We start from the raw sequence: 16,354 nt of genomic DNA, 5'->3' as shown, positions 1-16,354 counted from the left end.
ATCAAGGCATTTAAACACAGTGCATACCACCTTTAGATGGGAACACCATGCATAACTCTTGGAAAGTTGAAGTTTTGCTAAACTAAAGCTATTTTAGTTGAACATAGCTGATCAAGCTCTCTGTGTATTAGAACAAAAAATACCAAAGTGAAATGAGCCAGGGGAACAGCCCGTTCCTTTAAGGGGGAAAATGCAAATGTCCTTCACCAGTAAAGCAAGCAGATTTTTAAATCTCTGGTTTTGAAATCTACTTGTCAAGGAGTGTTTAAAGGCAACTGAAAGGGGAACAGATTTTCCATTGTAAGAGGGGAGGTTATGTGCTAGTAGGATGTATTCTCTTGCATTTTGATCTTTCCCTTAGATTAAAGAGATAGCTCTTGGCAGTGTGTTTTAACTAGAGAGAATGGGTTTGCACTATACTGTCAACTTCAATTCACCAGAAAGAAACGAAAAAATTGATTACTCAAATGTATATGTTTCATAAACATTACCAAGGACTCTGCTTGCTTCCTGAAGTCCCTTACTAATGGTGTGCCAGAGAATGCAATTAAAATATAGATTGCAAATGGAATACAGTGACCATGGATCAACTAACACACATGTACGATGTGGGGCATTTGAATCTGCTGAGGTTTCATTTTCTGGATAACTCTTAAAGAGAAGTCACTTTTATATTTTGCTACTCTATATATTTGTATCATCTAAAATATATTTCAATCTAAAATAAATCAAATAATTTGTGCATGGTTCTGTGTGTATACATATATACTTTTAAATTAGTTTTTTGAGCTATACAGCCACTATGCCTAGTGGACTGAAGCCTTGTATATATAATATGTCATCTAACACATATGTATATAAATAAGTGTGTGGCAGATATTTATATAAAATATATACACTTTGTTGTTATATTGGTTCTATGTGAAATGATTAATTTTGAAATAACCTCAGGCCACAGATCTGTGGTAACTGTTTGAAGGCCTTACTTACTGTCCCCTTGATGATGCATGCATTAGCTCAGATTAAACCTTCGTGCCTTAAATTATGAACAACATTTTGTTCCAAAGAAGGTAAAGCCTCTATCTGACTTCATACCAAAGAATAAATTTTTCTGACTGGTCAAGTGATTCTAAATGTATTCTATTGACAAAATGAACACACAGGGTTTTTATAAATACCGTACATAATTACATATTTTCCATACTTAGAGGGTTATCCTATATGATACAGCTTCAATCTCTAGTTTCTTAAGACTATCACCAGAAAAGAGAGAAAAAAAATTCACATGAAAAGAAAAAAAATTGTGAAAATGATCACAGGCTTGGGAATTCCCACAAATCCAGAAAATTCCAGGTTAAGGCTTGAAGTTGAATCATTCCCAGGTCTAGCTCTAAAGTTAACAAGAATACAAGGCAAACAATATCTTTGGGGACAAGCAGCATTACTTCAATTAGACCTTCTCCTGCAGGGTAAAATGACTCCTCCCCACACTACAAATAGACTCTGAGTATCTTAATAAGCAGGGAAACTCACAAGAACCAAAGCTGACACATGGATAAAAGCAGCAAGATCACAGTACACCAAAGTATCATAGATATTGAAGAAATAATTCATTGTCTTAGATTTTTCTATAAAAATTTGTGGTCTATATAGGACTTCATTCACATGGACACTAACAATAAGGAGTATTTGCTTTGGCGGTAGTGGATCACACATCTGCTTATCTTGCGTTAAATACTTTTTTTTTTTTTTACATAATGTGTCTGAGTGATACAGATGTGAGTCAGGTAGCATTTGATCTCCCCACAATTACACAACCGAGATGCCCTACGATTGGCATCCCCCGGGATCCTTGATTCACTGACGTTAGCCATATGAATTCAGCGTTCAAACTCAGAATAGCAAGCTCAGTTTCTGCATTATCAATCAGCATAAATAATAAATCCAGAAAATGTGCTGTATTTGTTGTTGTTTCCTCCATGGGCTTTCCCACCATCTAATTTAATGTAGACTTCATCTCCTGGTTCCAGGTGAAGGACCACACTGTTACTGGCATAGTCGTAATTCTGGTCAGCATCTTGGGCAATTGCACTAGCACGAACCTATGTGAAACAGACAAGAATTAGAGTGTGTAAAAGAGAATCCTCAAGTTGCCCCTTTTGCATAATAGGAGACTTGCAGCCATAGCATAGACTGTAGCACAATGATGTTGTCTTTGGTCCCATAGCTTTAAAAGGAATTGTTGTAAAAACTTCAACTATGTTACTAGAAAAGAGAAAATGTTGCTTTCATAAGGGACATTGCAGCAATCTTTTCTATTCCTTGCAAATAAAGCGTACCAATCCAATTTCCTCTTCGATTACAGCTTTTTCTAATTCCTTGAGTCTCCACTTTCAGTTACTTTTTGAAATGGAAATGGCAGTATTGTTTTGCATTTTAATCTGAGCCAAATAGCAACATCTCAACCAACTGTGTACTTCAATGGCTCATCATAATTATTAGAAAACTGGTATCCCAAGTGACAAAAAGACCCAGGGAAATACCACTCTGCTATTATGTAGAAGGTAAGGGGGAAGGTTTTTTGGTTTAGATGTCTAGAAACCTAATACAAACAAAGTCCCTGTTAAACAGGCTTCTTCAGAAGAGCTTAACTCATTTAAACATCTTTGTTTATATCTCCCACATTTCCAAATTTCCTTTTATTTTTTGTGCCTTTTTGTCATTTAGTTATATGCACCTTTAAATAGATAATTTAATCTCACCAGATCCAAAAGTTTTAGAAGGAATTAAATTTGTGACCTGACATTACAGTTCTCTAGGAGTCTGCAAGGTATTGTTGCATAGCTTTTCCTATCTGTGTGATTGTAAATGTGTCTGTTTTTGAGGATGGGAGCTGACTATAATCTGATTATGTTCTGCCGTTAGTCTCATTAGAGAGTTGATCAACATTTGCAAACAGTCAAATTGCCTATCATATCGTGTCATATGGACATTCTGTCACACTCTCTCCTTCAGCTTCATTTAGACATATTTTGATTCTGCCATGGGAAAAAAAATCTTTCAAAAGGCAGGCTTGTGTGTGATTTATTTCAGTAACACATCTTCTACTCTGTGGCTTGTTTCTGTTCCACTATAATGATATTTCCCTGAATAACATAGCAAGTGATTTAGTGGTTTTTGTAAAACTGCACTATGTAATAATGTATGACTTGGGGTATAATATGCTAGGTTTTATCACTTGGCAAAATGAGAGAAATGAGACATAAGTCAAGAATTTCCATGCATGTCTTTCAAAATCTAACTGATGGGCTTTCGAATTAAATTTTCATGGGAAGATATGTTCTCACATTAATGCTGAAATGCCATAAAAGGAGAAGGCACTTGGACACCACCGAACTTGCAAAGTAATTTGAGTAGTATTTTAACATTTTTTTTCTTTCTGAGTGTCATATAGCAAAAGGAGAGAAGGGCTTAAAGGCTTTAGAATTACTTATCACTATGCTAGCTGGCATTAATATAATGAAACCAATATGCTGCATGATTATACTGAAAAGCCTACACTCAAATGTGTGCACCATAGTGAGGTGATCCATTTTAACCATTACATAATAATGCATTTGCACTTCATAATATTTCCTAGAAATTAACCTTCAGTTTGTAGAAGCCAAAGGCTTTAGCTCATTTATTTAATCTAGTTATTAATTCCCAATTAAAAAAAAAAACTACACGACGAGAATAGCAACATTATAGTTTGACTTTTAGAACACATGGACTTTTAATGGATGTGAAAAATTAAAATACAAACCAGCAAATATCTACATAAGCAATATGTTTACTAATCATCAAAGTAATGTACTTCTCAGCTATTACTAATGAGAATCAGTTTATTTCACATTTTGGATATTTAGTATATGCTCTATGAATGTTGTCCATTATCATTGTTTTCTACATGAAACCTTTAGGAGCCAGGACCCATTGAAATCTTTGATCTGTAATCCTTTGAGACTGTAATCCTTTAAAAATATGCAGTGGTGTTTAATTCTATAGAATACAGCCTCAAAACAAAGTAAATGTTACCACAGAAGCCTGCTAATGCATTAGTGTGAATCCACACACTAGAAGGTTATCCTTAGCGTGTTTTATTTCCTTTGTTGGAAAAAGCCAATGTGGTGACTTTATAATAAAAAAGCAGTTCCCTAATATTTTAACCTATGCAGCACTAAAGGACTTTTTCAATTAAATACCCACCACCTGCCAGTGTCCATGATGTCAGTATGCCTGTCACCCATCACACTCTAAGAGTATAATGGGACTTGGAATTTCAAGCTCTGATATGTATCCCACTGACTTCAGCAATTCGTCTTTGAAACCATCAAACTATTGAGGAAGGTAATGTGTTCTCCCTGAAGGCTATTTTCAGATTCCTAAATGTGCACCTATTTCAGCATTTTGTCAGGGAGTATAATGCATCCTTTCTCAGCCTGATATACCTATTTCTTCCTAAATTCTCTTTAACATCTTTTTCTTAGTATGCTAACTGTATGGTCTCTGCTTTATCTTTAGTATGTATTTCTGCTTCTCAAGAGATAACTAATTTGGCATGGCACATCATTATTCTTTCTGACAAATGAATATAAAACCACTCTTTCCGATATAGTTCACGTCCACTGTTACCATAACTAATAAATTTTAGTAAGTGAAAGGCTTATCTCTAATCATTTTATATGACTAATCTGGCAATTTAGTTTTTATTATGGTGGCTTACGATAATGACATTATAGTAACTATACTCAGAAACTATTGTTTTCAGGTTTCCAACTAAAAGTATAAAAGCATTAGGAATTCTTCCTGTATCTATATAAAGCTATTTAAGCTCCATTTTTTTACCTTTCATATGCAATGTGATGGCCTCTCAACAATAGATACAATTAAGTGTAGGCTAATGGTTTCATGGGGAATATGAAAACCATGGTCCTTTATAGGACGTGATAGGTTTCTGAGAATATAATAGGCTGTATAGTTTTAGCATTGTCTTATTATTGAGGGATTATCATTATAGAAAATATTTACAGTAACATTTGCTAATTCAATTAATTGCTGCTGATGTTTTGGTAATTTCATTTTCATTGTACTCCTTTGGAACCATAAACAAAAGGTTAAGTGGTACATCAGGTTAATTTATTGACCTAAGATGTTTCCATCTGTGACCCTACATTCAACACAAAACATAAACAAGATGGCCCTCATATGGTTATGACCCAGTCACTGCCCCCTCCCACAGTGAAAGACTGCATTCTTCCCTTGGTGCTTCGTCTCTGTGCTTCTGAAAATCCACTTAATCCATAGAATATCAATCTTACATGGCTCTCTGAGTTTCCGTTTTTATAAAAACAAATCAGGTCAGTTCAGAGAGGGAACTGTCATTCTAAGAAACAACCTTACAGACTATAATTGAAAAACTAGGATAAAATATTTATTTAAAATAAATAATAAAAAAAGAGATTTTAGGGGATTTTCCACTTGGCACTGCCTGCGGCCAGACTTTATGAAACTTTTATTCTAAAGACAAAATTCCTTAGCCAAAATATTGCAACAACCTTTTTCTAAGACTGTCCACAATGAACTCAGAAGGATGTATATTTTTCTGAATTATCTGTTACCAACTTTTTGAAGAAGCAGCAACTGGATAAGCAGCCAGTGTTTTGCCCACTTGCTTTCCTGCTCCCCATAGAATCTATATGCTCAAGAATTTCTATACAGAATGGTTTCTTTTAACTCAAGGGTACATGCCAGGCTCTGGCCTCTAACCACCAGCGTCTGAACTAACTCCATTGTGCTGCTTCTTAAGGCTTCCTGCATTTGCGATCTTCAAATATTTTTAAAATTTCTATTTCTATATTTGTTGACAAAACAGGAATTTTAGTATATTTTAACGGATGGCTCTAAAAATATCTCCCCAGTGTTTTACAGATCCATCTTTTGAGTCAGACAGAGTCAATGTATAAATAAAAAGGTATCCCATGGCTGCCAGCTGGAGGGTTGGGGGTGGCATTCCTAAACCATTTGGTCAGCTAGACACAATGCCTCTATTTTGGTATAGTGAGCCATACCCTTTGTAGCCACATACCTGCAACTACCTAGCCTGCTGTTCAGGGAACATTTTTTATTTATCTTAGTGTTATTTGCATACATATTAACTATAATGAACAACCCAGTCAGTGCCTCCTGGTGGCCATGTTTCCTTTTTTTGTTGTTCCTGGTATCTTAAACGTTATTTAAGGGGTTTGCAGAAAAGAGGAATCAAGGGACTTTGAAAATGTGTCTCATACATTTAGGACAATCATCTTTTACCTTTGAAAAAATTCTGACACTAAATTGGGTCTTGAGGTAAACAAAAAAAACAAAACGGCCCTAAAGGTGCTCAATTGAAAATTGGGCTTTAGCTAAAATCGGAATTTCCAGGGAACCAAAGACCTGCAGCACAATAGCCCTTGTTAAGTCCAAATTACCGCCCAGAATGAGGCATCTTGAGGGCAGTGACAGGGTCGCTGGGTCTTTCTTCCTGTCAGTGAGTAAAGTTCAGGACTCCAGAACTCAGTTCGCAGAGCAGGCTACAAGCATCAAGGCCTCACCCTGGTGCCAAGGACTCAGAGTGTGCACAAAGTCCGATTACATATTTAGGTAGAAATGTATTTTTCTTCTGTGGCTAAAAGATGAAAAATGCTTTGGTTTCTCACTGACTTGCCCTTGGTTCTAGCAAAGTATCCCTGGCCCATACTGCAAACCAGTGACCTCTGTGGCACCACCCACCAGCTCTGAAAAGCTGGTCGGGTTTGGAGCTCACCTGAGGATATTTTACAGCCAAGGCAGGGCATCTGTGATCAAGAAGGCTAGGGTTAGAAAACCTCTACAAGTGTGGCCCCAGGGGCTCCCGAGTGGTGACTCTGACCTATCACCTTCCCAACAACCTCCTTGTGTATTTTCCTACTCCAAACAGCGAAGTCGGGGGTTCCGGTGTTTGGATGTAGGCTGCTGTACTTCTACAGCCTAAACCCAACTTTTCCTTTTCCCAGCAGTCCCTCCTTTGGAAACTAGCTGGAGTTTCACTGCCTACGACCTCTCGAGGACTATGCGGTTTTGCGCGCTAGGCAGTGTTGTCTAAGTCCGGGATGGTCCTGTCTGAGACTCACTCTTGGGGGCCCTTCCTTTCTCGCCAGGGTCCTGGTCTATCTTGAAGGAGTCTGGAGCCCCGACACGCCCATTTTGGGCTCCGGAAGCCTTCTACACTCTCTGGAAAGCTGTACAGGACCCTAATCTGCTCAGGATCTCACCTGCCAAGGATTTTGCTCCAGGAATCCCCTAGTACACGAGCCGTCCCAGGGCCAGATTCCCAGTTTCTCACCCCTCGAGGGTCTTGCTCACAATTCAGATTTGACACCCTAGACTCACCCTTCCCGGGCTCCTACGCGTACGACCCCCACCACTCAAGCATGTCACAGAGTCCCCCTCGCCCTCGCTCCCGGGAGCGGGTTGCCGCGCCCTTCCTCCGCGGCCTCCCACCCCCATTTCCGGGGTCTCCTCCCTCTTGCTTGCACCTTCCCGCACTCGCTCCCCGCCCTCCCTACTGCCTTCTTGCGCTCACCTGGTTGTTTTTGCAGAGATCAGCCCACATGCTGGTGCCGTCCCCTCCGCGCATCAGAACGTGGTAGGTGAAGAAGTAGATACCCGGGATGGAACAGGTGAACTTGCCCGTAGTGGGATCATAGTGGTTTCCGAGGTTGGTGACCACGTCGTCGAACTTGAGCACCTCATAGCCTTCATGCTGCCGTTTGAGGCCAGCGTAGAAGGCGATCTTGGGCACCGTGCTGTAGGTGGCCGCACTGATGGCCCCGGCCGCATTCAGGCCAGGCGCCCCAGGTGGGCCTGGCAGGCCTTGGCGGCCAGGTTCGCCCTTCTCGCCCGGGGGCCCCACGGGGCCCGGTGGTCCGGGCTCTCCGGGGGGCCCACGCGGGCCTGCCTTCCCCGGCCTTCCCGCCTCGCCTTTGGGACCCTGGATGAAGGTGGGGAGGGACTGCATGAGGCCGCGGTCCGGAGTGGCGGCGGTGCTAGGTGCCTTGGTGCCCCCGTAGGGGTCGCAGACCATGCGGCAGGTGCCCAGCATCTCGTAGTGCGCCGACGTGCCGGCCGAGCTCACCAGCACCGGGATGAGGATGACCAGCAGAAGCACCATCACCACCCCCAGCGCCCCGGCGGCGATTAGGCGCCTCCTGCTGCCCACGAGCCGGCTCAGCGCGGGCCGATCCTCTTGTCTGCTTTTGGACAAAATTTTGAAGGTTGGGCGGGGACCTCCTCAGAGCCGAAAACAATCCCCCTTCGAACCCCAACTCCCCTGGGCGGGTGAGCGCCGGTAGTTCTTCTCTGGCTCCTGCTCCCCCCGCTGAGGCTGCGGCTGGGGAGGGAGCTAGGGCGCCAAGTGACTTGATCTGAAGTCCCGACTGGGGGGGTGGGGGCTGGGGGAGGGGTGCTCAGGGCGCCCTCTCGCCTCCAGCCAGCCCCTTCGCACCTGTGGCTGCAGCGGGTGCCGGCGCGGCCACCCGGAGGGCAGAGCCAGCCGCTGCCTCCTGCGCTCGCCTCGGGCAGCTCACACTTTTATGCCGCTGCTGCCGGCGATCGACTTTTCCTTTTTTGCAGACTGCGCCAGTTCGCACCAACTTTCCGTCTGAAGTTGCCTTTTTTTCCCTGGGCCTTGCTTCTTTTCTTTCTCTGGCTGGGATCGTCTCTTGCCCCTTTTCTTCCTTCCTTTTTTTCTTCCTCTTTTGCAACCACCACAACTCTAATAGAAGCGCACCCCCAAAGCCCCTAGTGGGCTAAGGGAGCTCTGGTCGGGTGCCCCCGAGATGCGCTGAAAGGCGGTGGTTCGCAGGATCAGTGGCTCAGAAAGGCTCAGAGCTGGAGATTGGAGCTAGCCAGCAGCGGCGAGAGCCGAGCGGAGCTAGAGAGGCTGAACGCAGAATTCTGCCTGGGTACCACCTGCCAGGAGAAGAGGAGGCTGACAAACGCGCGCCGGAGCAATTTATAGGAACCCAAGGCACAGAGGAAGGGGAGCCGCTTTGGCATCTCTCTGCAGCATCTGCTCTGCTCATCCCACTCACACAGAGTTTGGCATTACTCTGACAATGTGGGATTTTTTTTTTTTTCGGCCTCTCTCTCTTTTTTTTCCCTCTCTGCAAGGGATGAACGATGAAATCCTGAATACTCCCTTGTCTAACCCAGGCGATGGCAGCTCCCTAGCTGGACATACTAGGGGAGGGACACAGCTGTGCAACAGCTCCAGGACTCAAGGGTCACACCTAAATCTATGTCCCCAGAGCCAGCAGCCCTTGTTGGAGGTTGAAGTGAAGGTTGAAAGGGGGGAGCTTTGGTGACAATATTTCTCTCCTGGCTCATCCACAATTAGTGCTTCAGGTGTTTTTCAAAATGCCATTTTTAACATAAGGAGGGCCCTTTCCAATTTTCCAGACAGTAGATGTGCGTTTTTTAACCTTAGCATTTGCCTCCACAGCCTCCTAAATGAAATAAGATGTTACCCTAAGAACAGTAAAGTGTATATTTAAAAACCAAGAGACATTTCTTGATTTAAATGAACTAGTCCAGCGTCCAAAAGGAGGAGGGCTGGTTCTTACAAGTGCCACACAATGGTGAGTGCATACAGGAGCATTTGACTGAGGGGCTTCCAATTGCAGCTGCCCTTTAGAAGATACCATCATTGCACTTGAAGTTGCATTTGCTTAAAGTTGCAACATGCAGGAGAAACAATAACTTGCCAGTATGCCTCCAAAGGTCTTACAACAAAGCAAGTGGCATTTGCATAGTGTCAGGTTCATAAGACACAGAGAGAGTTCTATAGGTGCCATAGCAGATTTTCCAGATGTGGGAAATTGGGTGAGGGGAAGTAGGGAAATTATGACAAAGAAAAGCCACCCCTAACAGTGGAAGAGCTAAATGAAGAAACCACTTGAATTTAGAGTATCAATAGATGGCCCCCAGAGTGGGTATTGGGAGGGTTATTCCACCAACAAATACATTTGACACATAGGAATGGTTTTAAATAAATAAGTAGAATTGATTCCTAAATCATACTTCTGCATTCAGGAGTAATAGATGTCAATCAAACACTGGTGACATTTGCTTGTCAATACACAATGATGGCTGGGAAGATAGTTACTTATTACAACAGTGGTAGAATCTGAAATGAGATTCAGGAACAAATAATAATATAGCAAGCAAGTAATAAATCCTAGGTGACTACCAGCAAGCAGTGGTTTTGCCTGTAGGCTCCAGGCATTCCATCTCCTTCAAGATTCTGCAGCCTCTCCTTACTCTCCCTATCCCAACAGTTAAGTTCCTTCTTCTCTGATCCAAAATTATGTAAGGTCAAGTGAGCAGACAGATAGAAATGGATTCATTGATTCCTTGGAAGGAAATGCCAGCAGCTCCTTGAGGGCTTTCTGGGAGAGTCATCACTGAAGAACTGGGCTTACTTTCCAATGGTACAGCTACCCCCATGTTCTCTCACCATCAGCCATGTAGCTGATGTGCCTTTAGCTACTGGTAATGAGAAATGGACTTCCAACTCTCAAAACCTTAACATTCATTTAGGATAACATATATATATATATATATATATATATATATATATATATATATATCAATACCTTTGGCATATATATATAGTGCAAATTTTTGTTTGTGAGCCACCCAATTTCTGTATTTTTAAGTAACAAACACAGAAGCTGATCACTCCAGGCCATAATACCACCAACATCTACCTCCCTAACACACCTTGTTCTTGTTTCCCAAGGATCTTTTTCTGAGGTGAGAAAATGGTTGACTATGATGCTTGCCCACAGTGGAAGGAATTGTACTAATAAAACAAACTTCTTTCATGTTTCAAAATGCCCCAATTCATAAAACCTTCTGAACTACTAAGAAGAGTTTGGTGGAAGAGATGTTTGAAATAAAAAGGAGTTTTTAAAAAACAGTGATAAATAAATGCTCATCAAATGTCCAGGACACAAAGGCTTTCCTGTTAAAGATGCTCATTTCATGAGAGAATTTATCATTGAGAACGTGACATGGTAGAATCAAAATCATCCCTGAGAAATCAGTCTTCATCTTCTCATGCAGATGGGAATACCCAGACCTGGGCAGTGTTGGGGCCATTGGATGAGTTCACTGGAATGATCTCTACAAATTATTAATACATCCAACCCAGCCTGAGAAGGGTGGTAACATGGGGCATTCTTCGCCCACTTCTTTTTATGACAATGCAAAGTTTGATATTGCAGGCAAGTGTTCTGACACCCTAGAACTCAGCTGAGGTTAACAAAGATGACCAGTGCTGCTTGTTCAGAATGAAGTCACCCCCTCCCAAATCACAGGCACATTTCTGAGAGCACACATGAGCATTGGGCTTTTTTGAGAAGTGAGTTATTGCCCTCTTTCCTCTCTTCAAGAAATACCCCCATCTGCACTTTGGGAGAAAACAGCTTCTGCTTCCCTGCAGTTTTCAGGGATGACTGGTAGTAAATGAACGTATGCCTGCTTAACTGTCATTTTGTACTGCTCCAGTCCACAGAAGCTTCTCTAGAGAGTTACTCATGCTTCGTCTCTTGTACTGACAGTTTGAATAAAGCATCTGATGTGGCTTCTTACTCATCTTCTTTATATATACAATGGAACCATAGAAAATGCGTCGATTAAAATATTTAGTTTTCTGTAGTGTTCATCATAAAAGCAAGTTTTCTCGTGTTTGATATTAGTCTTGGAAATGGCTATGGAGTCTCCTTTTCACAGTGTTTCTGGACACACAGAGAGAAACACGAGTAGTATTCTAGCCACTGTGTCTGAACTCTTGGGATGCTTCAGCTGAAACCTACGATCTTGGTGGGGTGGTAATCTGTGGTCTTCATCTTCCCGCCTCATTTGTGCTGCTTTCGAGGAGCTGGGCAACTCCCACACAGATGTACACAGCCATCCATTAATCTTTATTGAGCACCCACTGGCAGCATAGCTCTAGCCTGTGCTCTTACAGGCAAACAAATATTTAGTCATAAGAATGACTTCCAAATCTAGCAGCACTTAAACAGAAATAGCATTTCTTATAATAAGGAAGAATAACAAATTAATAGGTCCAAGCTAAGAAAACAGGCATAAAAAATTGTTTTTAAAAATTGGGACAAGATCAGCTATTTACCTTAAATGTCTGAGTCTTCAAATTATGTTTCCCAACATATGCTCTTTTGACTGAAAAATACTATGTTTCTAGCTTTCAAGGGTCTGTTTGGAAATATGTAAGGAATCAGTATATCCTTATGGTTTGAGAACTAGATGGCTTTTAATGTGTTCCCTGGATGTCTTCATTATGTAGCTGTGAAGTATGCTTAATGGCTCTGAGCTTCAAATCCTTTTTCAATAAAATGAGAATAAAACTAATATCTAAATTACAGAGTTGCAGAGATTGAAGAATTAATACAGATAATCACAATGGTACCCAATTTGTGAGCACTCAATAATTTGCAATTTGTCTATTATAGGGATGCTGAGGACATGCATCTATAAATTGGATGGTAGAATTTATGGTGTGGGGTGGAATTTAAGTGCAACTTAAGAGAAATGGCATATAATGGACAATTACTGTTGTAGACTTAGATAAACTTGAAAAGACCATGAAAATTCTCAAGTAGAATTGCCATGTGCTACTTCGTATCACCTATCAACATGTGGTCTAATAATTCTTTAACAGATATCCTGATTATCAGATGTTTAAATTACATTTCATAACAGTAGCAAAACTGAAGTTATAAAGCAGCAATGAAAATAATTTTATGGTTAGAGATCACCACAACATGAAGAACTGTATTAACAGGTTGCAGTATTAGGAAGGTTGAGAACAAAGAAAGACAAAACTCAAAATGAGAATAACTTCTCCAAGGTAAGAAAAAAGAAAGTTTCACATCAAGGTTATTTAGATTCATTGAAGGTTTCAGATGGAGGGTCTAAGAGGATGTACTTTTTCTCTGTAGGAAGGCCCTTTCTGAATAGCTGAGCGAGGAGACCAACCCTGAACATAGGTGGCACCATCCCATGCATTAGGAGCCCAGAAGTGATAAAGGTGGCAAAAGCATAAAGCCAGCACAGAACCTACCTTTCCCTGTCCTCTGCTACCTTGGCTCAATGGAGTGTGACCAGTGTCTGTTGTACATTTCCACTGCTCTGAACAGAGCTGTTCTGCCATGCCTTTCCTGCTATGCTAGGCTGAAACCAAGATGAAAAGTAAATAACTCTTTCCCTTATGTTATTCTCAGGTATGTTGATTTCAGCAATTCAAAAGCAACTAATATATCCTCTTAAGCTGTGGTCACATGAATACAGTCATCCAAAGATGAGGGGTGGATTCAAGAAAGCAAAATTAGCTGACTCTCCAGCAGAAAAAAACAAACTGTGCATCCAAAGACTGCTCTCATGGGAAGGTAGTAATGAAAACTGTAGTGTTCTTATTGTTTCATTTAATAATCTAGGGATGCCGTACATTTTGAAAAGAGAGATCATAGAAGGGTTTCAACAGAGTTACATTATGACAAGAGCAGCTGATATTCTAGAATCTGGTCCTAAGAGTGGTCAACCCAGAGAAAGTGTGAATGTCAGTGGTAGATGCACTCAGTTTCATACCTACGTGAGTATAACCTCATAACAATGCATGTCGCTATGTAAAAAAACATGACCCGTGAACAAATAAGATGCTTTGGAGTGCCCATGTAACAAACAGAAATAACAGCTTTTCCTAATGAGGGGAGAATTCTCAGCTGTATGCAGAGGAAAGTGGGGACAACAGTGGCAGCTTTACTGTGGTGTTTGCCTTTCAAAGTAGTTATGCACTTCCTAATTTAATTAATTAATGAATAACTTTATTTTAGGCTCCAGATTATGGGGGGTTTCCATATGAATCATACTTAAATCATAACTTTGTGCTTTTCTTTGCCTTTTTTTTCTTTTATCTCCAGAGTCAAATGGCAATAAGCTTCTATTTATCAGTATCCAATGAAGAGAATGGTTGTAACACAAAAAAGAAAAGACCAGAGACTGATATTGGAGTTCAAGCTTCAAATTTAGTATCAGAAAAGCAAAGCAGCTGGCCACTAGCTCATTCAGGTTGAAAGGGCTGATCTATGCACAAGCTCTTCTGCTGCCTCCTCAGATTGGCTGGAGAATGAATGCCTCTCTGAGACATTGCTTCTGTCTTATAGACTTCCCTAATATTAGGATTAAAAGAGTGAGCTATAAGCCAGGCATTGGCAGTGCATGCCTTTAGTCCCAGCACTTGGGAGGCAGAGGCAGGCACATCTCTGTGAGTTTGAGGCCAGCCTGGTCTAAAGAGCTAGTTTCAGGGAAGTCTCCAAAGCAATACCAAGAAACCCTGTCTTGAAAAAAGAAAAAAAAAATGTGAGTTATAATTCTCTTTTAGACTAATTCACTAATTCACTCTTGTGTAGATTTGGGTGGCCTTGGACTCACAGAGATCTGTTCATCTCTTAATCCAGAGTCCTAGGATTAAAGGTATGTACCACTACCTCTTAGTTTCTGGCTGTTGGATTAAAGATGTATGCCTGGTTTTCTATAGCTTGTGGCTGACTTTGCTTTCTGAATTTTTAGACAAGCTTTAATAAATCATAAATATATCACTACAAATGGTTCTCCCTCAGACCCTTCTAACAAGATGTCTATAGCTTGGGTTTCCAGTATGAGCCTTGTCTGATATGTCAATGGTTCCAGGTGTTTCTGCCTATCTTGGCATATGTATCTGTGTGGTATATGTACATTTGTTTGTACATTTTTTGCATGAATGTGGGCACATGTATGAACATGTTGCTATACTTCTGTGTGTGCATATGTGTGGATGTCAGAGATTGACATAGTGTTTTCCTTTATAGCTCTCCACCTTTTATATTAAGACAGCATTTCTGGATGAACTCAGAGCTTGTTATTTTGACTAATCAATCTATCTAGCCAGCTTATATAGGTGGCTCCTGTCTCTACTTCCTTTTTCCTGGGAATACAGGTGAGCCACTGTGCCCACTCAGTTTTTGTGTGGGCTTGGGGGCTCCAAACTAAGATTCCTAATGTTTGCATAATAAGCACTTAGCCAATAAGCCATCACCCAAGACCTATTTTTGTCTATTATAGCTTGCTATTGCTGTGTTTAAACCATTCCTGTGAAACAACAACTTCCCAAGGAGGGAGACAGAAGTCAGTGTTATCAGTAGATGCTTTTGTGAAAAACTATTAAAATCATCTATTAAATTAGGAGTTGCCTACACATATATATTACACAGTAACTTCCATTATGTATCTATTTATGTGTCTCCCATTATGAATTATCTAATCATGCAAATCAGTATTAAACATTTATGTGGTTGTCTCTTTTTATATATGCACATATATGATTTTTTATATTTAATCTTATTTGTATTTATAATGACAGAAGGTCCAAATGGGAAAGTAAAGAAAGCCAAATACTGAATATCTATGATGGTGTCATTTGGTTGAAATCCAATAATTTGGGCATGTTCCCCTAGAAATGAGCATATATACTGCCATGACAACACCGAATACCGACTAGCCCTTTCTGTCCATTGTCCCATGGCCAAGCATGGTGTGCATATACCTCTTGGTTTAAACTCCTAGAACAGAACTAAGGGCCCATAGAGGAACCAATTAAAATAAATTTTACAAAAAGTATATTTTTCAGGGAAAAGAAAATTACATGACAAGACTAGACTATATGTTGGCTTTTCCTTTTGAAATTCTAACTGGCTCAGAGGTCATAATCTAATGTTTTATTTAGTGTTTGACTGCATGGGTAAGAATGAGTTCTCTGGATAAGTCAGTTCTATTGTTTTCTCATTAATACATTCCATTCAATTCAATTCAATTTAGTATAAAACATGTGAGAAGAGACCCAAACACAGTCCATGTCACCCTCCACCCATTTTTTCTCATCACCTTCAGCAATTGTTCAACACCTACAATCACGGCTCAGAAATTAGGACTTGCTGGCTGTCCTTGAGGTCAGCGACTCTAATTCCCTAAGCCCCAGTGACTGGTGCAAAGCTTCTTTAAATTCCCAGGCCTGATTTGCATAACTGTCCAGTCTTCCATATCATTGGCCAGTCATCAGTTAATCGTTCCTGAAATAGCCTTGCCATTTCCAGGCTTTCCTGAGTACCCTTTCAACACCTTCCTCTCTGCTCTCCCCTCTGGACACCATTCCATCTCCCGTTGCCCCGAGTGCCTT

General features: G+C 40.9%; 1 protein-coding gene across 1 annotated transcript; it reads right to left on the bottom strand.

Moving 5' to 3' along the window:
• Window positions 1-1,752: 1,752 nt before the first annotated feature.
• On the bottom strand, window positions 1,753-8,754 carry C1ql3 (complement C1q like 3). The gene is made up of 2 exons (XM_051205866.1): window positions 7,643-8,754; window positions 1,753-2,102 (listed from the first exon to the last, which is right to left on the bottom strand). Exons 1-2 carry the CDS (start codon window positions 8,228-8,230, stop codon window positions 1,923-1,925), a joined length of 768 nt encoding a protein of 255 aa, XP_051061823.1. The 5' UTR covers window positions 8,231-8,754; the 3' UTR covers window positions 1,753-1,922.
• Window positions 8,755-16,354: the final 7,600 nt, after the last annotated feature.

Source organism: Phodopus roborovskii, unplaced genomic scaffold (genome assembly GCF_943737965.1).
Source record: "Phodopus roborovskii unplaced genomic scaffold, PHOROB, whole genome shotgun sequence".
In the NCBI taxonomy this organism is placed as follows: Eukaryota; Metazoa; Chordata; class Mammalia; order Rodentia; family Cricetidae; genus Phodopus; species Phodopus roborovskii.
The sequence above is the reverse complement of the archived record's forward strand: the minus strand, read 5'-3'. Positions and strand labels throughout refer to the sequence as shown.